At 42.5% G+C, this 25,200-nt stretch overlaps 1 protein-coding gene across 4 annotated transcripts in view; it reads right to left on the bottom strand.

The window, feature by feature from the left end:
• The window catches only part of LOC146433425 (glypican-5-like), a 398,949-nt gene that overhangs the window by 133,055 nt on the left and 240,694 nt on the right, over window positions 1–25,200 (bottom strand). For all 4 annotated transcript variants that reach the window (XR_014854113.1, XM_085069748.1, XM_085069747.1 and 1 more), the window contains one exon: window positions 8,370–8,490. Coding sequence is in view for 3 of the 4 variants with exons in the window: in XM_085069748.1 (XP_084925874.1) it covers window positions 8,370–8,490 (121 nt within the window). In the remaining variant the exon portion in view is untranslated. The remainder of the gene's footprint in view (window positions 1–8,369; window positions 8,491–25,200) is intronic.

Below are 25,200 nucleotides of genomic sequence, written 5' to 3'. Positions count from 1 at the left end.
CTGATGGGAAGTTCACTGCGGGAATTCTGATGAGGGATATGAATGTACATGATCAAGCTTTTGTAAGGAGAAAACAGGATGTCAGCCACACAGAATTAATGCTACTGATGGAGAAGTGCTCCCTTGGAGAAGGAGGAATAGCTACACTTGGAAGCTGGAAGGAAGGAGAGCATCAGGATGGCAAAAGGTTCCCAGGCCTACTCATGAGGCAGAGGGCAGGAGGGCATCTTCCTGCACCAGGAGAGCCCAGGCAGCCATCCTGCTCAACACCCCAAACACTGAGATGCCCCTTGGTTTGGGGAACACACTGAAATCAAGCTCAGGGAGGTTTGTGGTCATTTCAGAACTGCATCATGCTTTTGAGAGAAGAGCAGTAGCAACAGTGATTGTGTCAAACTGGCATTTTTTGATTTTACTGATTAGGTTGATACACCTACACACATCTTCCTTTTTTTTCACTCCAACCTGGCAGAAGACCTCATAAGGAGATGAGGAAAATAAGAGTCTGATATTCCATGATAAATTCTTGGTTTGGTGAACTCCTCTCAGCCTGGCTCTGGGATGTGTGAGATGCAAAATATTCAAACCATTGCAAGTACTGTGTACAACACCACAACAGTGCAAGAGTATCAGAAGCAAAACAGGCCTACTGTAAGACTGAATTTCTTAAAATTGACACATAATGCTATTTCACAGCAGTGGCTCTGCCTGAAACAAGAGGATTGTTTCTTTTAGTCCTCCTATTTACTAATTACTTGGGAATGTGCTACTAAGTAGAAGAGAAAAGCTATTCCTGACATGGCTCCTCTCCAGTATTCAGGCTTGCTTTCTAAATTCCAAAGTGCAAGGCACTGGCAGAACAGCAAGGCAGATCAAGAATTTCTTGTGCAGGGAGCATCTGGGGCTGGCATTGGGCAGCCACATCAGGCATCCAGGTAAGGGAAACCTCTCACAGGGACACCTGAGCTGGGGCTTCTCCAATCCAGGTCTGATTCATATGCTGTGCTACCACACAGCCCAAATTATTGCTGGAACCACGCTGTTTGCTTTAGCTGGGAAGTGGCTGAACACTTCAGTAGCATTAATCCACTTGTCACCAGCAGGACAACTCCACTTAGGCTTTAAAGAATAAGTCTGGGCTTTAGATGGCCTTTAGTCTTATTCTCCTACACTGCTTTTTCTGCCTGTCTGCTCCCTTCAGTAGTGGAACAGAAAAAGAGGAAAATGACCCTGTTCTTGCTTTTGGACAACAATCAATCAATTGTTTGAAGACCTTTACTCTACTCTAAAGAAAACAATGATTAGCTCATAAATCTCAGCTTTCCTTTCCTATTATGCTAAACTTACAACCTCCAAAAATAAGCATATTATTGTACCTTAGGAATTAAACCAAAAATAAATACCATGATCACACTTCTAATGATAATTACTTAAGCAATGTATGTAACTTGCAATTAGTTGAGTGACCAGAAAAATATGGTTAAAAGAAAATAAGGATTTACATAAAAGAGAATTTGTAATTTCAGTTAATTAATTCAATGATGACTGCTGACTTTCTGACTATAAAAAAATCAGTTACTATCAAAACAACTAGGCCAGATCCATGTGTCCTCCCCTGTGTGACCCTCAGGAAGGGGCAGTGCTGGTCAAGAGCAGCAACAACTCCTAGCAGTTGTTGAACAGTAACACAGCACACACTTTGGTGAGCACCCTTCACCACAGAGAGAGCAGTTACCCCAGTGATGCATTGCCTGTGGGGTGCCAAGAAACCACAGCATCTCCAGTAGTGGTGGAAAAGCTTCCCTCTGGTTGCCTCCATGCCCCGGGCAGCAATTCCACACTCCCAGGCCTGCCAGGTCTCCCTCACGCCCCAGATGCCTCCTGCTCCTGCTCCTGCCTGGCCCTGGGTGCTCCCTGCAGCCCTCGTGCTCCCACCTTCCCCTGCTCAGGTCACAGAGCATCCATCCCCTCCATCCACCATCCCACCCTCAGTAGTTCCACCAGAGCATCCAGAACCCTTCCCAGTGCTTGGGTTTCGCTCAGCAGCTACAACAAGAACTGCGCACTCAAACCAAGGGACAGACACCAAGATTTTTTGGTTTTTTTTTTAGGCTAAGACTCTTCAAACTATGTTTTTCTGTATGTGAAATGCTTTGGCTCAGTTCTAGATTGAAACAGTAGTTCTCCCCTCCTCTCCCCCCACTTGGCTCAAGTCACTGCTGTGACTCAATATGTGATTTTGATTTATTAAGACTAATTTCCCGCAATGAGCAAAACAAAACACATACAATGGTCCATCTGGGCAAATAATTTCTGAGAAGGCTTGCAAGACAAATAGCACAGCACACTCTGAGACACAACGCATGAATAATAAAAGGCCATTTTAGCATTATATATTTGCTAGCATATAATAAGATATGCTGGATTTACACTGAGGTTTAGATTTGTCTTATTTTAAAATGCTAAATTCTACTTTAGTGGAGCCAGTATTTCACATTACTTTTTCTACTGAAATCCTGATGCTGGTTCTAGTACTAAAAGGTAATTTCTCAATTCTAATTAAAGTTATTTAATTGTATCTCAAGTCACTATATTTAACAAAACCAAACAAATAACCTGCAGACCTCAGGCCAGCACAAGTACACTGATTTCAGCCAGGGATGATATAGATCTCAATTAGCAACAAATTACAGTATCAGCATATGCTCCCCATAAAACAATGTTCCAGTGATGCTTTTTCAGTGCATTGGGCTAGAAAGAACTCTCCTGTTCCGATTCATGGACAAACTTCTGGCTCTGACATGAGTTTTAATGCTACAACAGAACTAAGGTTAGAACTTCCAAACTCCTTTTCTTTTCACAACCTAAAGGTTGGAGAGAAGGAAACCACTGCCCACAGCCTGGAGCTGCCCAGCCCTGCATGAGGAAATCCCACATCTCCAGATGAGCAGCCCATGATCACTATCAGCTGCTCTGATTTTCTATCCACCCCTCAAGGTAGGCAGACAAGGGGAATCTGAGGGAGCTTTCCTTCCTTCATGGCCTCGTCTGAGTGTTTTCCAGCAGGAGCCCAGCTGAGCCATCCGCAGCCCAAAAACTGTCCCGTCCCAGTCTGTTCCTCTGTGAGCTCCTTCCTCCTGCAGCCCTGCCTGGGATGCCTAAGGCACAAACAGGGAAGGGACACAAACTGCTGGTCCCTGAGCAATAACAGTTTGCAGAAACCTAAGGGCAGAATATGATTTTGACCAACTTCAGATACAGCAAGCCACTATCTGAATTTATTTCTTGTGAGTCTTCCTCTTGAAGGAAGCTCTGACAGATAAATGCTTCTGAGCAATCTGCAGCTACAGCCAGTTTAACTGAGAGGAGCATTTCCCAGTGCAGCATCCCCTCTGCTGCTGCTTGTCACCATGTCCCAGGGAGATGCTGCACCATGGGCTGCTTTGCAATGAAGGCTCTTCCTTGAGTTTGACTTTTCTCAGCAACAAAAGAATCCCCCAACAGAGAGTGGATACATTTTCCCAACTTTGATTACCAAGTCAATGTGAAAATATGTTAGAAAAGCAAGTGCTCTGGACCCAAAGATGGCTTGCTAAGGACTATGCATGACATAAACCTACCAGATTCTTTAAAGCAACAAGAGAGCTACATCACTATGAGATCTCTGATTCTTTTTCCCAGGCTGGCAGCATTTATTTATCTTTTCTTGCTTTCATCATGGATATGAGGAAATCTGATGTCTCCGAAATTTCTGTGCAATGTACATTACATGTATGTGTGTATATTCGTATTTCCTAAGAGAAAATCATATAGAAGAGGCCATGCAGAGAAAGATTATTCTCAGTCTTTGAGTAAGCTGGATTGTTTCAAGCATTGGGATGAATTGTTTCATTGCATATGGATTATGAAAACAATCGTAACTTATCTCAGAGATGAGCATTCAGCATCTATATCTGGAAGCAAAGACATTTCTAACTTAGCAGGGGAGAAGAAAAACTGCCCATGAATCTTATAAGAACAAACATTTTGAAAAAAAAATAGGATTAGAAACAAACTTTGTATAACTGGTGAAGTAATCTGAGATGATAGTTTATTTGACTATAGGGGTGAACAATTTTTATACAGCAGGACAGGAAATAAAAAAACCCCAAATCAAACAGTTCATTTGGTCTTTCCTGGTTTTTGTAAGATCTGAAACATAATTGTTTCAGGTTTCATTAATTCTATCTTTATTTTTCTCAAGTATATGCATGTCTTGGTGCTATTCACAAATCAGCCAATAACTGTGGCATTAATTCAATTATCACTGCTGTTTGCTTTGGGAGATGAAGGTGGTGAGGGCTGTTAATGCCTTCACAGTGATGTGAATTCAAAAAGGACCACCACAGCTACAGAGACATTTGTTTCAATGAAAATCTCTTGTACCTGAGCTGCAGACAAGCTGAGGCAAATTCATCTTTGAGGCTTCTCTGCCCCAGAGCACGGAAAACCTGCCCTGGACGTCTCTGCTGTGTCCTGACTAGCTTTCACTGGCTGAGCAGGGTGAAAATGCCTTTTTCTGGGAGTGACAGGGCCTGTTTGGGGAGGGACATGGGGGACAAGCAGTGTTACCTCTAAGCCTATTGGGGCTTTTAAATACCAGGGGATAGAAGTAGTAAAGCAACATTCTTTACCAGGTGACTGCCTTTCCTTCCATGCTTTCACTGGATGAAATGAAAACCAGAAAATTCTGAATCCTAGTCCAAGTCAGCTACAACTTTGGACAAAAATGAAACCAACTTGTCTCCACTCATATCTCATATAAAAGCTCTATGGTGTAATAAATTTTATAGATGTCTCCAAAAAATACACTTTTAAATTAAGTACTACTTAAATTATTTATTGTATTATTCCCTATTGTATAACTCAATTTAATTCACTTTCAAGATTAAATTATGGCTGGCTCATACTATTGGTATGAAACATCTCAGTGCTGCTGCTTTGAACTCTGCTCTAACAGCATCCTCTATATAGGAATCTGAAAGGAATTAAGTTACACGCATTTTTTAGTTCAGCTGGCAGATACAGGAGAGTTTGGCAGAGAAAAAAAACCTGTGAGTCCAGATTCAGCAAGATTTGCTTTGACACTACTAATTTTCTTCACTAGGCTATTGCACTGTCTTGAACTACAGCCATGCCCTAAGCATTCATCTCTGACAAAAGCAAAACACACTGATTCAAAAAATCTGTCAAGAGAAGATTTAGGCTGACAAAAACCAAATAAGTCAAACTTGTATAATCCTTACTATATTATAATCCTTTGGGAATGTTCATACCTCCCTGCTAGTATAGTCACAGCTTTTTCACTTTTCCCAGTATTCTCATTTTTCAGTGCAATTGATACTTGAGGATTTTTAACCTTGGCCTAAGAACCATTTGTGTTTGAACTATGGAAAGTATTTGGCTGAAGAAAAAATCAAAACATTTAAGTGTGATTTTGTGGCAAGAAGTAGTACTCAAAAAAGGTGCAATGAGTGATTGCTGTGCTTACCATCAGTTGTGATTCACATCTGTTCTATTCACAAAAAACAGGGAGGAAAAGATGTAGTTTCTGCTACTTTTTCCAAATCAACCTGGGACTTCACTTGATCTGTTTTTGCATTACTGAAAGTTCCGGTAAATTGTAGCTCAGTAATTCTATTGATATGGGAATCAGCCACTACAATAAACCCTTCAACCACCTTATCTGTCACGGAAGCAAATAACAGTAATTGTTGAATAATATTCTCTAAATTTCACTTTACTTTCAGCTTTGCCAAGTGGATATAAAATAGCCTGCTATTTGCATAATCATTTTATAAAAAAAAAAACCAACAACAACTATGTGTAGAGGATTTAAGTCCCAGATGAAGAAAAATGAGGAGCTGCTATAATCTCCAACAAACTGGCATTTCAGCCTAAATGACAGGCAGAAATGGAAGATGCCTTGCATACAGATTATTTGTAACTGGAGCTGGGATGCACCACCTAGAACAGAACAGGACAAGTGTTTCGTTCACATCCACGGGATTTAGGATCAATTAAATTATTGGTCTTTTACCTTTGTGGACAAATCAGAATATGGAGCTCCCAAAGAAAGGGCTGCTGTACACCAAAGCCTGTCAGGTGGGGATTTGGATGAGGGAATGGTTTGCCACTTCTGCCTGGCCAGTGCCACTCCACTCCTGCCCACAGCGGTCAGCCCTGCTGGGCTGGCTGCAGCACAGGCTGCTCAGGGATGAAGACGAGCTGAGCCCCAGCAGCGGGAGAAGAAGGTAGGAGAGAATCTATCACAGACAGCAACAATTAGATTTGCTCCAGAAATCATTAAGAATTGCTGAGCTAAGGCAAATCTTTCATGAAAATAAATGCTGTTGATTTGAACACAGCACTCCCCACCGTCAGCAAACTGACCCAGCAGCAGGTTATTCTGATTTCAAACACCTTGGCAAAAGACAGAGAGAGTGAAAGCCAACAGGTCCAGGCTCCCGGAGGGATTTATGCAGCACGGCTGGAGCTTATTTTCTTGAGACAGAAATGTTATTCCTTCAAAAATCTCATCACACCTTTCTCTCATCCAAGAATACGCTTTCTTCTGGGTAGTTTAGCAGTATTACTTAAGCAGTAGAAGATTGCTGAGGCCCAAACACACCAAATCACCCATGATGCACATTCTGGGCATTGCTTTGCTCTCTGCTCCCCAGGCTTCCTGCCCCTCTGGGATGGCACACTGTGCAAGCACTGCTCCAAACAGTGCTGCAAATGTGAAGCACTTAAGATACAAGGGCAACACCTTATTTTAGCAGTTTAAATTTCACCTTACACATTCAGCATTTTAAATTTCACCTTACACATTGCTAAAAATGGAAAAAAGGAAAAAAAAAAAAGGAATATTTTGATAAAAGAATCAATCTGCCCATAAAATTAGTAATAGAATTCCACATAACTCTACAGTCTACACACACTATTGATAACACTTTAAACTCCTGATTTAATCGGCTTCTCAGTGTCAGTTTTTATTTGTATTATAGTATCACAACCGAAACAAAAATCCAAGAAGTAGAAAACAGCTACACATGTTTGATGTTGTATGTGAAAGCCTTAGATATTTTGCAACTTCTTTGATGCTTTGATCTCCAAAGAAATCTTACTAAAATTATGATCAAAGGATTTTATATTATTTTAAGTACTTAAGAACGAACCATCTTAGGGCAATAATCAGTATTCTGTTTAATCCTTCACCCTTGGAATCCATTATTGCTAAGCATCTCAATCTGATGGGAGTTACATTTATTTAATGATGATATTCTCCTAAAACAGAAGTACCAGAGAGCAACACCTCCAACTTACAGAAAGAGCCAAGAGCTGGATTTTATTCTTCTGTATAAAAAGTGCTTTTTGAAGCTGTTTTTAACATGTATGTAACTTAAGAAAATTGGTATGCAGCTCAGTCTGTGCAGATTTTTGTTTTTCTACAGCAGACAAAGAAACAGAATTTCCAATACACAACTACTTTTAATTCAATCTAACTATTTCCTATTGTCAGTGTTTATAGAGGACTATTACACAGATGGATATATCTAGTATTTATAAAGTAAATTAACACTCTACTTTCTAACATGCAAAGACATATAAATAATGAATTATCCTTTTCATCAATCTGACCACATAATGCCTATTTCAATGTAATATTAAGTACTGCACCAGACTGCTTGTTGTAATCCCCCATGGTGACTTAAATCAAACAGTGTGACACAAAGAATCCCTAAACTGCAGCCTCCAGGAAAAGAGAACATTAGAGCCAAACAAGATTTAACAAAAACGCTGATTACTGCTTAGATTACGGATTTACCACCGTTGGTTGATGAGAGGTAATGGAGGATTGTACTTTTTCAGGAGCAAGTGGATGAATCCCTGCCTCCCAGTCTCAGCCACAGCCTTAACAACCTCCCACATCCTGACTAAGCAATTCCTCCTCCCGTTTTACCTGTGTAGATTGCTCTTCCTGCACAGCCCACCCACCACCATGAGTTTCCTACTGTCTATCCCCGTGCTCCATTACTCTTTGATGATGAGCAGACTGATGTGCAAACACCTCTGCTGTGAACACACCTCTGCTGTGAGCATTCTTCCAGGCTGACAGGAAAACATGCCTGCTCTAAATGAAAATCAATCTCTGTTAAATCTGTTCACTCCAGCTCGTTTGGACTGGCGCTGCTTTAGAGCTCTCAGCTGTGCTGAGGCAGGAGGATCAGGGAGTCACTTATTCAGCTTTGGAAGATGTCAGGAGCACCTAGAGATTTTACCTTTAGCTGCATGATAAAAGGCTTTTATCCTGGAAAATTACTTACTTGATTAAAGTGCTGAAGTTTGTCAATTAAGTTGTTGATGAGTGGGTCCAATCCTCTGACTTTCAGTTCTGGATTATTTATTTGTGCCTTCAGTCCATTAGAAACAACTCTGCTGGTGTAACTGAAAAACAGAAAAAATAACATCAGTGACTGGAACAAAATCCATCAGATTCAAAAATCATATTACAAGGGACTTACAAAAATATTTTTTTTTGTGAATGGGAATAATTTTTTTATAAATATTTATGATTTTAAATATATGAACCAGAATAAAAAGTCAGTTTCTTGCAGTATCATTTACCACTTCAAACTATTCAAGTCATGAACCAACAGCAATTTCGTAAAACACACAGAGGTTTCATTCATAATTTAATACTTGAACTTTTGTAACCAACATTCTCAAGTTCTTCCATGCAGCACTAAAAGCTCATAGCATCCAAAAATGCACTCTTTCGTCATTACAGAAACTCAGGGAATTTAAGACAGATTTCTCTCAGCCACTTCTCTCACAGACTGTGGACTGAACAGTTCCTGCCAGTTGTTTCAGGGAACACACAAGGTATTCCTCAAATCCTGCCTGAGTTAGTGCTCCACCCAGGTACTCTCATGGAGCAAATTCCACGCTTGTGCACACCTGGTCTCTACTTCTCTCCATGTCTGTACCACAGCTAAGGAGTGAATTCTTCTGCACACGTCTGCTGAACCCAGTGCTTCCTGCAAGTATCCAGACTCCATCAGATTTGCTCCAGCATCTATCTGTGTGTGATTAAAGTTCAGCCCATCCACCAGACTGCAAGTCCCAGAGAGCTACAGAACAGCCCTTTGTGGGGAGTTATGGTTTTTAGGGTTGTATGAACCACTGAACTCAGCAGTTACTGGTCACAACATGGATCAGAGATGTTTTGCATGATCAGTTATGAACTGGACAAGGGATTGTTCACAAACCAAACTCTCCCAGATTCACACAAACAAAGGGAGGATCTCCTTAAAGATTCCAAATTGGCATTGTTGTAAGTGAGAGAGCTATTGGCTCTGCTCCTTTGGACTGAAACATCAAGAGAAACACCCTGCTATATCTTTCACTTTGATTATGTCTGAACACTTTGATATCCCAGATGTTCTCCTAGAAGTGAATACTTCACTGTAAACCAATCAGTGCTGAAGCTGAGGGCAGCACTTCTGAGTAGAAAAAAAGACCCAAATTCTGTTGTAGAAAGGCACTAGAAGGAGCTGGGGGGAGACCTAGCTCTCCAAATATACTCGTCCTATCTTAATTTCATTTAGGATGAACAAGAAATTTATGCAAACTGCTGGCAGAGCACACTGTAGTACACTACTGCTACAGGTGTGGTTTAGAAAGAGAAAGAACTGAGAATGGCCTGTTTTTTCAGTAAACTCAATAAATGTCACTTCTCAGGATAAAAAAAGAAAAAGAAATGGTTTACAACAGAGAATTGAGAAAAATCACGTTTTGCCCTAATAGCCACATAGTATTTAGAGGACAAACGTTAAGGAAAATCTTTTCAGTGAGATGATTTTTTTTAGTTCACTGAGCCTTTTAAAAGTAATGTCTTATTTTTTCTTGATGTGTAACTCATACATGTATAAACTAATCTGGAAGTAAAAACTTTCCCAATGCAATGGCACACCCAAAAGGAGGGTCAGGCTCAGATGTCACCAGCAGACCCAGCTGAACTGATGCCCCCAGGCAGAACACAGCTAAAGTATTACCCTGAAGCCAAGGCTGGTATGGATGGTACCAATCTACATCAATGCATTTAGACAATATACAGCACTGCTGCATCTTATCTACCTTTAACTTTATTCACAAATCATGTTATTTGTTGAATGCTCACCAGAGTCCATCATGTGAAAACAAATACATGGTGACCCACTGCAGAAGCACAGGGACATGTGACACAGCTTCCTGAGATCATGTAGCTCTGATACAGGAGAAATTTAATTTAATGGATCAGCTCCTGGCCTCTACCAGTCTGGGGATTCCCTGTGTGCACTGCTTTGTCTGATCAGAAACTCATCAACAGCCGTAAAAAGCAAGGGTTTTCCTTTTCATTGCTCTTGACTGCTCTCCATTCAACCCCTGGCTAGAGCTATTGAAATTTCTCTAGAGGCTTATGTCACTGTAATCTAGGATAAAGAAACCTCTGCGTTGGCTGGGGTGTTTTTTGGCAAATGACAGTGGTTTTTTTCCCATGAATCACAAGCCTCCATTAACTGCCCCTAAGTGGTGTTACAAACCTACAGCACTGCAAGGAGTTTGCATAAACACAGCCAGTTCAGAGACAGCAGAGCATTAATGGCAGAGTCCTCAAAGGGACCCAGAATGGGGAAAGTCAGTCTCAGCCAACTCAGACATATTGCTGTGGCTAAATACATCCTCTCTTCCACATACACCATTACCAGGAAAACAGGACCATTGGAATGAATGAGTTCACAGTCCATGGAGACAAAGGGGATATTCCAATCCCTAAAGGTCCACCCACGTGTAAGAACTCACTCTTTAAAGCTCTAGGGATATGCATACATAATGCACAGATATTCCTGTTGCCCAGACTGTTTACAGTTAGATTCATAACACAGATTAAATAATTCCACGAGTCAGAAACTGCATGCATGACTTGTGTGAATCCTGCTTCAGTTCCTTTATCTCCATGCTGACAATGACAGCACACCAGAACTGGCCCAGCTCTGGTCTGGAACATGACCTGCCCACCTGGAAATGCCCAGATAACCAGCTTGAGACCTGGTGGTGAAACAGATGTGATCTGTCCTGTGAATGGGGTAAAAAGCTGCTGTAGAGAGAGGCAAAAAGAGCAGAGCACAAAGCCAGCCCTTGGGTTTTCCCATAATGACCCTCCGAAGCTCTGCTAGTCCTGTGCATTGTCACTGGGAGATCCCTGCTAGAACAACCCCGAGCCTGGGGAGACTCAGGAATTGAAAGATGGTGATTTCAGGGAAGATGGGCTACAGCTCTTGAGGGGAAGGAGACAGGCAGAGAACTGCAGGAGAATTGCACACGCAGCAAGAAGGGAGTAATTCCCCCAGTCCATCCCAGCCAAGATCCAAAGCCTGCACTAGGATCACAATTACGCCCATCTGACCCAAACCACCACCCTGCAAACTGCAGACCCTTCTGCTATCTCTATACCACGTTAAAATACTTTGAAATAAACACTATACATTTCCTGAAAGATAATCTGATTACTTTACTTCTTTGCACTATCTAAACAATTTTTTTTGTTGACATCAGATCCTGAATTACTGGAAATGTACATTAAGTAAGATCAGAAATTGGCTTACTTTATTTAATAACCTGCAATTTAACTGAAATATTGTAGTACAGAATTGTTAACTCTGGTTACAGCTCTAGTACTTTATTCAAACTAAACCCAGAAATGTGAGCAGGAATGGCCAGGAAAGTTGTATTAAAATATTGTCAATGGAGCAATCCTGAAGGTAACTGTAACACTGGAGCCCAGTGAACAGCTTGTGCAGACAGAATTTTTATCCAGACCTCAAGCCTCAGGCCAGTATTATTCCACTGATTGATTGGGCTAAGCTAAGATACTTAAAAAAAACAAAAGCAAATAATAAAAACAACAGCCTCCCAAACCTAGCTTTTCAGTATTTCAGGAGAACAGTATCAATTATTTTAGATCTTAGGTAAGGCTCATCACAAGTTTAAAAAAAGGTAAAAAGTGAAATGCTGTTTACACATGGGATTGCATTTCAACTGAAGGCATGTATTTTTATTTTCTAAATAAATGAAGATAAATTCAGATATTTGAGTAAAAACACCTATCTTAAAATAAAGCCAGATGCTATTCTGAAACGTGTCTTTTAAAATTCCTAATATGAAAAGGAAAAACCCTACAGTACAGGGTCTTCTCAAAGACAAATAAACCTTGTTGAAAAAACGAAACAAAACATACAAAATAGAAATAAGTTCAAATTCCAGGCAAATGACTGCAGGAGCTGCATTAGGGACAGATCTAAGCAGCAGTGATATTTAGCCACAAAAGCCCAAGAATCAGGGTGCTGTTTTCACCCCACTTCCTTCTCCCTTCTCTGCAGCAGACCATACCAGTCAGGATGCTGCAGGCAGCTTTTCCAAGTGCTATCGATAAGCCTCCAGCCCAGAGACTTCTTCCATTGCTCCCCATTCCTCAGGGATCACCCTGAGCTGGGCCATTAGCAGCCACAGTGCTCCCGTGGCCTTTCCCTTTCCTGGATTAAGGCAGCTCCACCACAGCCACACACCCAAGGGATGATGGAGCAAGACCCCAGCACATTCCTCATGCTTGGGAACACACACTGAGCAGTTCAGAATTATCTGCACTGGAAATTCAGGATACCTGGAACCTGAACTTCATCTCAAGGCAGTTCTCTTTATTTTAGTTTTCTTTTCTCCATTTGAATATTTAACCCTACACAGCTGTCCAAGAGGCATCAAAATTTTTATTTAACTGTGGGATAAACAGGACATCAAACATCACAAGGCAAAGCTGAAAATCTGAGCCTCATGTTCAGTTCACAGGAATCCGGAGCTGCAGTAAACATCTCCATGGGACAAAACCCGCATTTGATGAAATCATGTCATACAACCTTAAGTGTTGCCATGTATGTAGAAGAATCAAATTCACTGTCTACAAATTTGAATATATATTTGCTGTTTCCAATTTTTAATTACATTTTTCAAAAAATTAATTACACACTATACATCATCAAGGCAGCAATTTCTAAACAGAAATATTTTGTCATCTGCCATGCATTTTTTCACCATTTTTGTTAGTACTGGCTGAATAATTCCACTATATCAACAAGGGTTAAAACAGCAACGCCTTTCTGAGACACACTGCAGAGTAGAAACTTTTCCTGAATGAGACGCTAGAAGTTACATTTCACTATTTATTTCATTGGTATTATAAAAACATGACTGTCCTATTGTCTGCACAAATGTACAAACTATTCTGTAAGAAAAACAGCCTGCCTCCCCCAATAGAAGAACACATTGGAAAACTCCAGACTGGATCACCTAAAAGAAAACACCTGCTTTCTGTGCCTTCTAAAACCCAGCAGTTGCCCAGCAGCCTGCTAAAGCCAGAGAGCTCTAGGGTAAGCCACTCATTTTCTAGCAAAATCATGAGGGGGGAGAAGGAAGGGTGTCGCTGTTGAGCAGCTAGCAGAGTAAAGAGGTCAGTTCTCAGTGGCAAGAAGGAAAGACCTTTATTGTTTTGATTTCATCATATATATAGAGTTTTCAAAAGTCACCCACATTGGTCGGCCAGAAGCCTCCCCCTAGGCCTGACTGGCCAGGCCTGCACCGTCCAGATCTTGGGACACTGTTTTTAATAACATCCAAACTTTATTTATAAAACACAAAAAGAATTCTCATGGGAAAAGCCTGTGCTAGCCACAGAAGGGAAGAGCTCTGAACGTGCCATTTAGTAAGAAGCAATGAGAAATATGGATAAGCTACTTAACTGGCCTTGAGATCCACTGAATAACTAATTCAGTTACATTAGGCATGGTTCACCAGATGGTGTGTTTTGTCTTATATTTATTCATAATTTGACCCTTGGTCTGGAATGGCTTGCCTGAAATTCAATTATGTGAATCCACTGCTGATCTACAGCAGCATGTGGTGTCTCCAAATTAACAATTTTTGGACATTTCCCTTGTGGTTTTCAGATGCAGCCCTTGGAGCATGTGACCCTCTGACCTACAGGGCTCTGCAATGCTTGGTTTTCTCCCAATTCAAGGAACACAGAAACGTGCACCAAGTAGTAAGAACAGTGACAAAAACTGTAGAGTTGCAGAATGTGACACAGCTCATCAGGATTATCAGCTCTGATCTGATTAACCCCTCTGCCCACTTCTTCACAAAGTGGCAAGAACAAGCAGAACACATGGGAAATGCATATCCTTTGCCTGGTTGTCACAGTTGCTTGTCACTCAGTGAGGAGCTTCAAGGAAGGAAAGAAAATGCCCTTTTGCCTGAAGTGTTTCTGAGTTTAAACATGATTCTCCATAAGGAAGAGGCACAGCCAGAGCAGGACTGGCCTTGGACTCACCTCTCCCTGAGCTGCTCCACACAATGAACTGCAGATGGGTGACTTCCCTCACCTCCTCCTGAGCCTTGGCATTAAAATTGACCAACAGACACCTTGTGCTTCATCTCTGAGCAACTCCCACAAAAATGTCTTGTGTCACAAATCCTGTCATTTCTGTACCAGCTTAGCAAATCTGGATACAGTCACTGAGCATCACATAGCTGAGAGGTCTCCAAGAAAGGGATGATCAACCCATGACCAGTCACTCTCTAGGAACTAAGCTGCCAAAGCAAACACTTCATTTAAAAAAAAACCCAAACTTTTTTTATAAATTTACTGTCACATTATCAGCAGCCATGACAGAAAAAAACTGCCACAGTTTGCAGATTTATGCCAGTGTACAATTCCACTGAAGGAGGTGGAGCCACCAGGGTAAAATCTGGAGGCACCAAGGAAAAACCATTTCATGTATTTTACACAATCAGCTGAGCACAACTGCTGCAACATTCTCCCAGAGAAAGATTTCTCTTTTGAAAAATACCTATGGAAAGAGTTCATTCTGAAATGATTAAATAACTGCCAAGAGACTACAAGAAAGCTCAAGTCTGGCACATAATGAGTTTAGCTGCCCTGAAGATTTTGTGAAGCAGAACTGGCATGATGCGAATTCCATCTCTGCCAGAACTATTCTAATGGGCTCCAGTGGAAGTTTCACAAATAATCTTATTTATTAGCAATTATGGAAAAACGATGAGACAAATGCAGTGTGCTAATGGGATAATTAGAAAGGAAAATCACAAATCCAAATAGCATTTATAATGGTCTTTCTCCACTTCTACGGGGCTAAAAAAGACTTCCTGTAGTCTAGATTATACAGACAGTTTAAGGATGGCAGCTAGAAAACCAAGTTAGCAGATGGCTTCAAGTGACTAGATGATGCCACCCTATGAACACCCTGAAAACCAGTGAAAAACGAGAGTGTACATGTAAGAGATTGCAGCCTCAAAAAAGATGGGTTCATCAGTTTGTCCAAAATCATGCTGGAAATGTACTGACTTGAGCTTCACAGAATATTGCAAAATGCTTGAAAAGTGTTGCAAAAAAAGGTATTACAGATTGTTGATTAAACAGCCTCCATTCTTTTCCTAGGTGTATGAAAAGCCAATATTACCTCAAGGCATGCTGAAAGCACCAAAGAAATTTGCAGAAGTTAATTGGACAATCTTTATTATGTCAAGGGAAAGAAAGAACTTGCCTGGAATACCATCAGATAGGAAAGCTCTTTAGTTTCAACTGAAATAAACTCTTCAGGACACACAAATGGTACCTCTATACCTGTCACACTGAATATAATGAGCAATGAAAATGATACAAACCCAAAAGCTGATAACCTAACCGGGAACTGGAGGCATAAAGCCCATTCCCCATTATAATGACTCAAGAAACAGAACAGAAAATAGAACAGTAAACAAAAACTATATCCTTATCAAAGCAACATCTGTGGCCAATCCTAAGGGAAAAGTAAAGCTAATCTGAAACACCTTTTCCTCAGCAACTCCCAGACCAGAAGAGAGCTTTTGAGTACAAACAGAATGGAGCCAAGCTCAATCCTGATGGAGAAACTGATGCCTCCTCTCTCAGAGACTGGCAGCTTCCACTCTGTTCCAAGGGCTGGGGAAAGCAAATGGAAACAGACCACTGCCTAACTATTTAACCTGCCAGATGGAAGACGCTGGTGGAAAACAGGACTGACTCAGCAGAAAATACAATCTCAGGAGAGGAGAGGACTTGAACTCCTGTAAGAAAAAAATAAAAGCAGACTGGAAATAAACTTAGCAGTGGAAAGAGAATGAGAATCAAGCAAGGGCTCACAGTATTTGGTTGACAGGACTTTTCAAAGGTCAGGGCAGCAAGAATCCAATTGCCTTTCTGAAAACCTTCGTTGCAGATACTTAACAATTAGTCTTGACAGATGACCATGGTTACACAAAAGGATATTCTATGATCCCAGCATAGGAATTTTTACAAAGCAAAATGAAAAATGTCCTAATTTGCACACTATCGGACATATGTCACAGGGAGAAGACCTTGCCTGTGGCTCATTAACAGCAAAACAAAACAGAACAGAAATAGATTAATACTGAGGTCACAATTCCAGCTTTCCTCAGAAGCCAGTTTCTCCAAATGCACTTAGATACACATGGGAGATTAAAGAACAGCTGTCAGTAATGAGTACATGAACTGCAGCTCTGTATGAACTCAGCTCAGGGACTGAACTCTGCCCCCAGACCATCTCTGCTAATCCCCCTGCTTTGGGCCCTGCGCCATCCTGCTCTGCCTGCAGCTCCTGCTCCAGCAGCCCTGGGTGTGCACTGGGCAGGTGGAGCACACCAGATACACCATTCCCTCCTCTCCTGTGCCAAGGAGGTATTTGGATAGTCCATGTCCACTCTCTCTCCCAGGCTAAAGCACAAAGTAGCTGAGATCTGCACTTTCTGAAGCACTGTCAGTTCCCCGGGCTGCTCTGGCTCCTTAGGGATGTCTCTGACCATTATGGATTCCAAACAGGCACTAATGCACATACACTCGACTCCATTCCCTTATACAGTTTTCCCAATATATTTGTGCAATATTTTCACTGCAATTCTTATCTGTCCTAGTGTCTCCACTTCTGCCCACGTCTTAACATCTTAAAGCAGGCTCTTGAGTTACGGATGGAAGAGTTATTTACCTTTCTGGGCTGCACTAGTGCAAGGTACATAGCTCAAATTTATTCCTATTTCCAGGTTAAAAACTTCATCAGTAAGATGGTGATGTTAAATTTTATATAAGAAAAAAATAAATAGGAGATCTTAGTGCTGTATAGAAAGAGATCAGACACTAAGACTTCCAAATCTCCTGACTCAAGAGTTGTTAAACTCCTTTCCTTTTGCTTAATCTTTCCCACCAGTAAGACAGCTAAATTCATCATTCCAAAGCACCCAAGTTTTATTCCAAATAGAGGACTCTGTATTTTATTGCAGAAGCTACCTGTTCACCAGCAGAATTACACATTTCATCCAACTCCTTCCTTTGCAACTGCCTGACACAGATCAGGACAATTAACACTTACTGCTCCCCTAACAGTAAAACAAGAGCCCAAATGCACTCAGCAAATCCTGTGCCACTGATGATGGCTGCAGGCACTGGACTGGGCTCACCCTGCAGGCATCTTCACTGCTGGAATTCCTTGCAGGCACAGCAAAGCCTCTGCCACACCAGCACCACAGGGGGATGTGCTCAACACAGACCTTTTCAGTGCCACCTTTATGGTTTGGGAGCAGTTTAGGCACTGTTAAAAGCAGCACTTGTAATTTGTTCCAGCATTTACCTAACTAAATATTTGATGCACTATTTCAGTATGTAGCAAAAATTACTGGTTCTATCCTGAAAACACTGCAGAAAATGTTAATAGTAGTAAAGGGCAAGTATGGTCGAGTTATGGAGACCAGAATGCCTTTGTACGTGTCCAAGAGAAATGTTTACCCAGGTCAAGGTTGAAGAACTCGAGAGAAATGTGGGAAACTGAGCAGCCTCTATTCATGCTTTTGTCATTAAATACAAAGCATTGTTTTCCTTGCTCGAGTGTTTGGTACTAACTCCCAAAAATAACTGCATTAGAAGAGAGGTCAAATGTAGAAAGATTTTCCTGTCGTCACAAATCTGGAACAGGGAATATTTATACAAAAATCAATTTGCTTGACCTATACTGTTCAATTTTTCTGCTAATACTGCTGGAGATTTATGTCTGGTTAAAACTGTTCCTTTCTGCAATTTAGCATCTCTCCTGCTTGATTTTGCAGAAAGGTCACAATCCTGAGTTCATGATTTTATACTTTGCTGCCACAGAGACAAACAGCAACACAAATTCACACAAGTTCACCACAGGATTAGTGACATCAAGAACCACAATGTTGGGGGAAACACATTTAACGCACACAATTGCATGTGCCACAAAATATCACGCAGAAGAAAATGTAAGAAGAAAAAGAAGGGCAGGGAATCCCTTTTCCCATGCTACAAATGTCCTCTTCCTGAAAACCCAAATACCAGTTCAATCATGAGACGCACAGTCTTATTTTTGATAGTTACTTTTAAGCTAGACCATAGCAAATGGGAAGAGGAACCACTTCTGATGCAGTTACAAGTTAGTGGCATGTTTCCTCTACAGTTTTGATTTCTGTTGCAGAGATTCCCTTTTCTTACAACCCCTGCAAGAGCTCCAACACCTCTGTGTTAGATACAGAAAAAAATCAAAATCCTCACTGTAAAATCCCCAAGTAAGCAAACACAAGGCAGATCACGACACTCACTAAGGACGGGTGAACGATCTGCTCATCACACATATCATGTAGCACACTCACAAACTTGCACTTTTTACTTTTTACATAAAAGGTGTAGACAACTGAAAACAGAAAAATAAATAGAATTAATAACATAATATAGAAAAACCCAAGCCAGACAGAACATTGTGCTAAACACAACAGAGAAAGACACTCCAATGAGGGCTTGATGCTGCAGTCATGGCCCCACAGCCCTCCCCTACAAAAAGCCCAAGCTGACCTGGCTTTTTCTTTGCATGTAAGCAAATCACAAATAATCTCTTTAGCAATAACATTCTACTCAGTTGATATTCAGGGGATGAAGTTATGGTGCCTTATGTAGAGATGCTAAAAGGACCCTGTTCCATCCAGTTCCCATTAATCATCTGGGCCTAAAAAGCTTAAATTCATACTTGGAAGATACCAATGGGTGAGGAACCAAATGCTCTCCCACAGTCACCCACCCACTACATCCTTCTTGATCCTCCCTGATTTAGAGAAGAGCAATAAATAGGTGCCTCTCCCACCCTCCCAGACAAAGGCACACCAATCCAAGCAGGCTGTCACCAATACATTGCTGGGATAGTCACCTCCAGGTGCAGAGGTGCAATTGGAGTTTCTCCTCAGCCCTCCTGGCACCCTGGCAAGATGAAGATGCAGTGCCCACACCTGCCCTTCCAGCACAAGGCCAGGGAGACACCTGAACAGGCTGTAGCTGTGAGCAGGGCTGCCATGGCCAAAGCACAGCAACCCTTATTTCCCTGCTAGAGAAGTGAACGAGCTGAGCTGCCTTTTCCTGAGAGCTCCCAGAGAACACTCCTGGCGCTTCACTGCACAGCCCAGGCACTCCCCAGTGCAAGGCACAGAGGTCAGGAGCTATCCAGCAGCTCCTTATCTTTTCTACTGACATAAGGTGCAACACAAAGCACTTGAGAGCTGGAGTGTGACCACCCCTGGTTAAAAAAGGAGCTGATCGTTTCAAGTGGTTGCCATGGGCTGAGCAGACAGAGAGCTCTTTCCTCAAGCTCCACAGCTGCCCTGACCTGTGGGTTTTGTCAAGTCTTTCCTGAGATGCAGAGTTTTTGCCCGCCACACAGGGTGGAGCTGACACTCCTCAGCATGGAAAGTATAGACCTGCCAGTGCTCAGCCACAAGGAAAGCACTACAGATACCAGGGGAAAAAAAACCAAAACCCAAGACAACTAGCTTTGTTTTTCTGCCAGAAAATCAGGGAGGGGGAAAAGGAAAAAAATAGACAGGAAGTCTCTTTTTTTTCTCTTTCTTTTTTAAGATGCGTAGAATATTAAAGAACACAGAGAACCAAAGTCATTTTGTACACAAGACAAAAGGAATGAGAGAATAGCAGGCAGTTTGTTGTGGCCCAACTATCAGCTACAAAGCACCACTTGTTATGTGTGTGCTAAAAATACTGTGATGATTAACAGCAAGGACCAAGGAAAAAACAAATAACAGAAGAATAAATGATGTAACGATGTTAAAAAAAAAGAAAGCATGTGACATTTCAACATTTACAATAGGATCTGAACAGACTTCAGTTGTCTCTAGCACCATTCATGTCTGAGGTATCCTGAAGAACTTTAGAGGGTGGATTGGACTGGTACTACTGTGACTGAAGGCAAATGGAACGGGCATTACTCACTATGAACAGCTCACAAATATTACAGCCGGTTTTCAGTATGGGAAAAAACGTTGCAAGTCTACACAGCTAACACTGTTGGGTACTTAATTCCCCTTCTGAATATGATGGCAAGCACAGCATAAGGACACTGATGATGGGCAATGGTTCTTGCTGAGGTTATGAGCTGAAATTCCTTGAGATGAATCACCTCTTTCTACCAAGGCAAAAATCAACCAGAAAAATAAAGATCAATTTGGCAAAAGGTAAATTATTTCACCTGATTTTCTCTCTTAGTGTCTAAACTAAGAGTCTATTAAACCCTGAGGTGTATGGGATATTCCAATGTATCTGTCTAGTTTTACATTCACTAACAAGTTTCTGTTTGGATCTTGCCTTGGCATGAGACTAAGTATTACCAAAATGACTCGCCTCCATGTAGACAGCAATGCTCAGCAGTAATAGTCTCTCATTTATTTTGAAAAAGCATCTGAAACTCTAATGACAGCTCTCCCCCTGGCAAATGGTGCAAACACAGCAAATTGCTTGGGGAGAAAAACATTTCATCAGTGTTTTACTGGTTTTCATCTTGAAAAGAGCAATATATGATCCACATGAAAAGGTAAGATAAAACTAATACAAATTACTGCATGATTAGCTCAGCACAGGCCAAATTTGTTAGGCAATCACAGCCTGTGGCTTAATGCCTCTGCTCTGTAAGGGACAAGCCTGGAACTCACAGAAGCAGAACTAAGAGCCACTTGTGAGAGGCCCCAGGGTGGTCGCACCATGAGGATGCAGCCTCCTTGCCCAGCGTGCATCCAGAGGAACTGGGAACTCTGAGGAGAGCCAGGAACTGCATTTCCTTGCCCTTGTGCAACCACATCTTCAGCCACCCTAGTGCTAGGGACTTGTCTCCCAACTTTCTCCTTCACAAACCTGTCTCCCCTTGCACAGGTGGGTTTCCACACTCATGGACTGGACTGCAGGCTGGAAACCTTGTCTTGTCTGTGCACAAATCCACAGGGAGTACTCCTGAATGCAAGCTGGACACAGCTTGCAGCATGCACTCAGAGAGACATGTAATGTCCACTAGCACAATCAGTGAGTAGAAGCTGTTGGTGGAGATGAACTCCACAGAAGCTGCAGGATGATGCAGTGATGCTCATGGCTCATTGTGCAGATTAACAAGGAAGCAAGCACAGGGGTCTGTGCTGTGTTTCTGAGAGGTAACATTCTCATCTTTAACCCACCAAAGCCTGGGAGCACAGGCTGCCCTCAGGAGCAGTCCAGGATCTCTGCTGAATGCTGAAAGCTCCAGGCAAAGCCCAGCAGGTATCCCAACCCAGCCCTTCAGTAGCCACTTCAGCCTGGGCACAAGAGGAGCATGGAGGAGCAATGGCAGGACTGCCTTGCTCACGAGCCAGGGTGAATTTCTGCACGTTTGCCATCCTGGTTTATTACTTTATTTGGCACATGGAAGCCTTAGAAGGGAATGAGAATCCCACATCTTATTCTCCTCTTAAACTTCCAAAATCTTTATGAGTAAATCAAAGGAGAAAAAAGACTGGAAAGAAATTAGCTTAAGAAAACAACTGAAAGCCAACAGGTAAGTCCTGCTTACCTGTCTCATATAAAGCTGCTTAACTCCTATACCTTTACGATTTGATTGTCCAAAGGCAGAGCAGGATGGCTGGGGCCTGTGCCTGTGGCAAGCCTGCAGTGACACAGCCCATTCTGCCATAGCCAGAGAATCCCTCCAGCCCAGGGCAGCGTCAGCACTGCTGTGTTTCAGGGACTGGGAGAGACCAAGCTGATTTTTATTTATGCCTCAACATACGTTATACATGAGGTGACAAAATTGCCTTAGGGTCTGTGTACATTCTGGGAGCTCTGTGCCCTGAGGGGCTTCACCTGGCAGCGATCAGGAGAGAGGAAGCTCCCACTGCTGCTCTGCAATGACCTCCCCTCACGGGTGGCTCAAATCCCCGGATGCGGGGGAAAAAGCGCGGGAAGGCACGCTATGGGAGGGCCAAGTACATAAAAGCAGTTAACTGCGACACAACCGGGGCCATTTTCTTTGGGTTTCTTGGAGGGAACGGAGGCTCGCCTGGAGCCTTTCCCCCTTCGCATTTTTCTCCCTGCAATCCTCTCCTTCTCTGGCTGTCCTGTCTGTCCTGCTCTGCTTCGCTGCTTGCCCGAGGCAGCTCCGTCGCCGCGACAACCTCGTGCTCTCTGCTTCCCCGACGGAGCCACCGCTGCCTGCACCCTGCCTGCACCCAGCCTGGGGCCGCCTGCAGCCACCCTGCTCCGACCCCGACCGCCTGCAGCTGTCCCTGCTCTCCACCCACGGCAGGCACACGTAGCTGCTACTGTTCGGAAATCACGCCCAGCCTGTGATAAGTCACAGGTGGTCGCCCCAGAGCCACGCAGACTCCTGGGCAGCTCGCAGCGCACAGCTCCATCTGCCAAACCTCACCGATGGGGCACCCAGGGTACAGCAGGAGCGATCTGTCCGCTATTCTCTTTCTCCCTCTGTCTCTCTTTTCCCCTCTTTGTTCCTTTTTCTGTCCCTCTTTGGTAGGAACACTTAATCTTCTTTATCTTTATTTATTCTTTATCTTTATTCTTTATCTTTATTCTTTATCTTTATTCTTTATCAATAAACAGTTCTCAGATATACTATTGCCACAGTTGCGCTTTATTTTTTGTCTGAGAAATCTATTAACAAGAATGCTTCCCGACTCCCTCTTTTACAGCGGAAGGGCACAGGGACCCCCAGGTTTATGGGGCTGTTGGGCAACTTGTCACTACTGAAAAAAAAAAAAACTTTGCAAGAAATGGAAGTGCAAGAAGCAGCTCTTGGTAGCAGCAGCAGTAGTTGTCCCTGCAGGAAAGGAGCAGCATCTGCCACACACATGGATGGCACAGCAGGGACAGTTTTTCAGAGCGTTTGGTGGCTGTAGGACACAACAAAAGGCTGAACATCTCTTGCAGGATCTCTGCCTGAGAGCTCCTGGAGACCACACCATCTCTATGTTTCTGTACCTGCTCCATGCAAGCTTCTTTTTTTATTTTTTTAATGCAGAGGAAGTATTTTAATCATAAAACCTGTTTTCACTTGCCTTTCTAAAAACCTGCTCTGTGCTTCCTTCAAACTAGCCAGAGTAGCAACCAGAGGCTGCCATGGAAATGCAGCTCCAAGCTGTCCCAGGGCAGGGAAGCTCAGGGTCCCAGCTGGGACCATGGCAGAGCCCAGCCCACGCTCCATGGAACAGTGCAGACACCTCACAACCCTTCAAGGACCCCAACAGAGACCTGGGCTTACAAGGAGTGTCTCAGGAGAACAAATGCTACACCTCCAGTAAGAGACAGTGATTAATCACACAGCTGTATGCTGTGGGAGTGGAAATGAAAAGCCTTTTATTGGCATCCTCATTATTTAGTGATAATTAGAGCCCAGTGTGCCATAAACTGCCCCCAGATTTTATTTTTACAAAGAGGAGGTAAATTCACTGCTCCTTCCACAGATGTCCTAGCATCTCTTCAGTTAGCCCTCAAGTATAAAGGAAATTGGAAATGCAGTGGCATAGTTAAATCCAAAATAGAATTAAACAAACCTTTACCCACTCTGTGCTTTTCAGGGAGATGGGAAAGGGAGAGCTGTTGCTTAAATTATTCCTGCAGCTTTACTTGGTTAGTCTCCAGCAGCTCTAATCTGTCTCATTTGTAATTTCTCCCAACTGCAGGAGGCACATTGGAATTGCCAGAGAAGATCAGTTCACCAGCACATTTTAGCCCTGAATTCCTCCCTCTGGCAACTGCCTGACTTCTGTCTTGCACTGCAGAGCTAACAAAAGGTTATTTTTCTGAGCCAGGATGCCGACTTGTAGCCTCAAGCATTAAATTTACACCTTGCCCCCACCTCTCCTCCCAAAGATACCTTGTCCTTTACACCCTAGTTATGCTAGTGTACTTTTCACTGGCCTTCCCAAAAATAAGACACACAAAGAATTTCTTCCCCAACAAGAGAGATGTCATGAGGTAGATCCCAGGGTTCAGAGGCCTGGGATATCTCCTAGGAATTACACACAGCCACCAAAGAGAGACCCAGAGCACCTGGTAACTGAAATTACACGTCAGGCTGTAATTCTTTACCAAACTCCTGGCCTTGCCCATGGTTTTATATAAAAGGACTGTATCACCACATTTCCTTACGAAGGAAACAAGACACGATTTCTGATGTAAAAAAAAAATCTTTAAGGTTGGCATTACTCAAATAAAAGCCACGTCTAGTTTTTGTGACAGAGCACCAATCCAAGGCACCTCAGGAGGGCCAGAGATGGGAGCTGGACTGTTCCCCTGGGTGCCTTTGACATTCCTGCAGTCACCACAGACAGCACTGCGAACATGCTGCTGCTGATGCAGCCAACTGCAAGTGAGTGAGGCAGACTCATATTGATAATTAGATAGCACTAAATACTGATTTGGGGTAGGAAAAAAGCTCAAGACTTCTCAGTTCTAATTTACAAGCCAGTGCAGTAATTTTTTGTCACTTCCCTGTTGTGCTCATTTGACATGCCAATCACAACAGGTGAGGAACCACACTTCCATTTTAATGTAATTTCGAATAACAACAGCACATTATTGCTGAGGAGTGATTAGCACCAGTGCTTCCATCACAAGTTAAGTGGCACAATATTACTGCTGAAGTTCAGCTCTCTACTAAAGCTTGTAGAGTGATCAATCCTACAGAATCT

This window comes from Lichenostomus cassidix, chromosome 9 (genome assembly GCF_008360975.1).
Source record: "Lichenostomus cassidix isolate B80296 chromosome 9, HeHo_3.0, whole genome shotgun sequence".
Lineage (NCBI taxonomy): Eukaryota > Metazoa > Chordata > Aves > Passeriformes > Meliphagidae > Lichenostomus > Lichenostomus cassidix.
The sequence above is the reverse complement of the archived record's forward strand: the minus strand, read 5'-3'. Positions and strand labels throughout refer to the sequence as shown.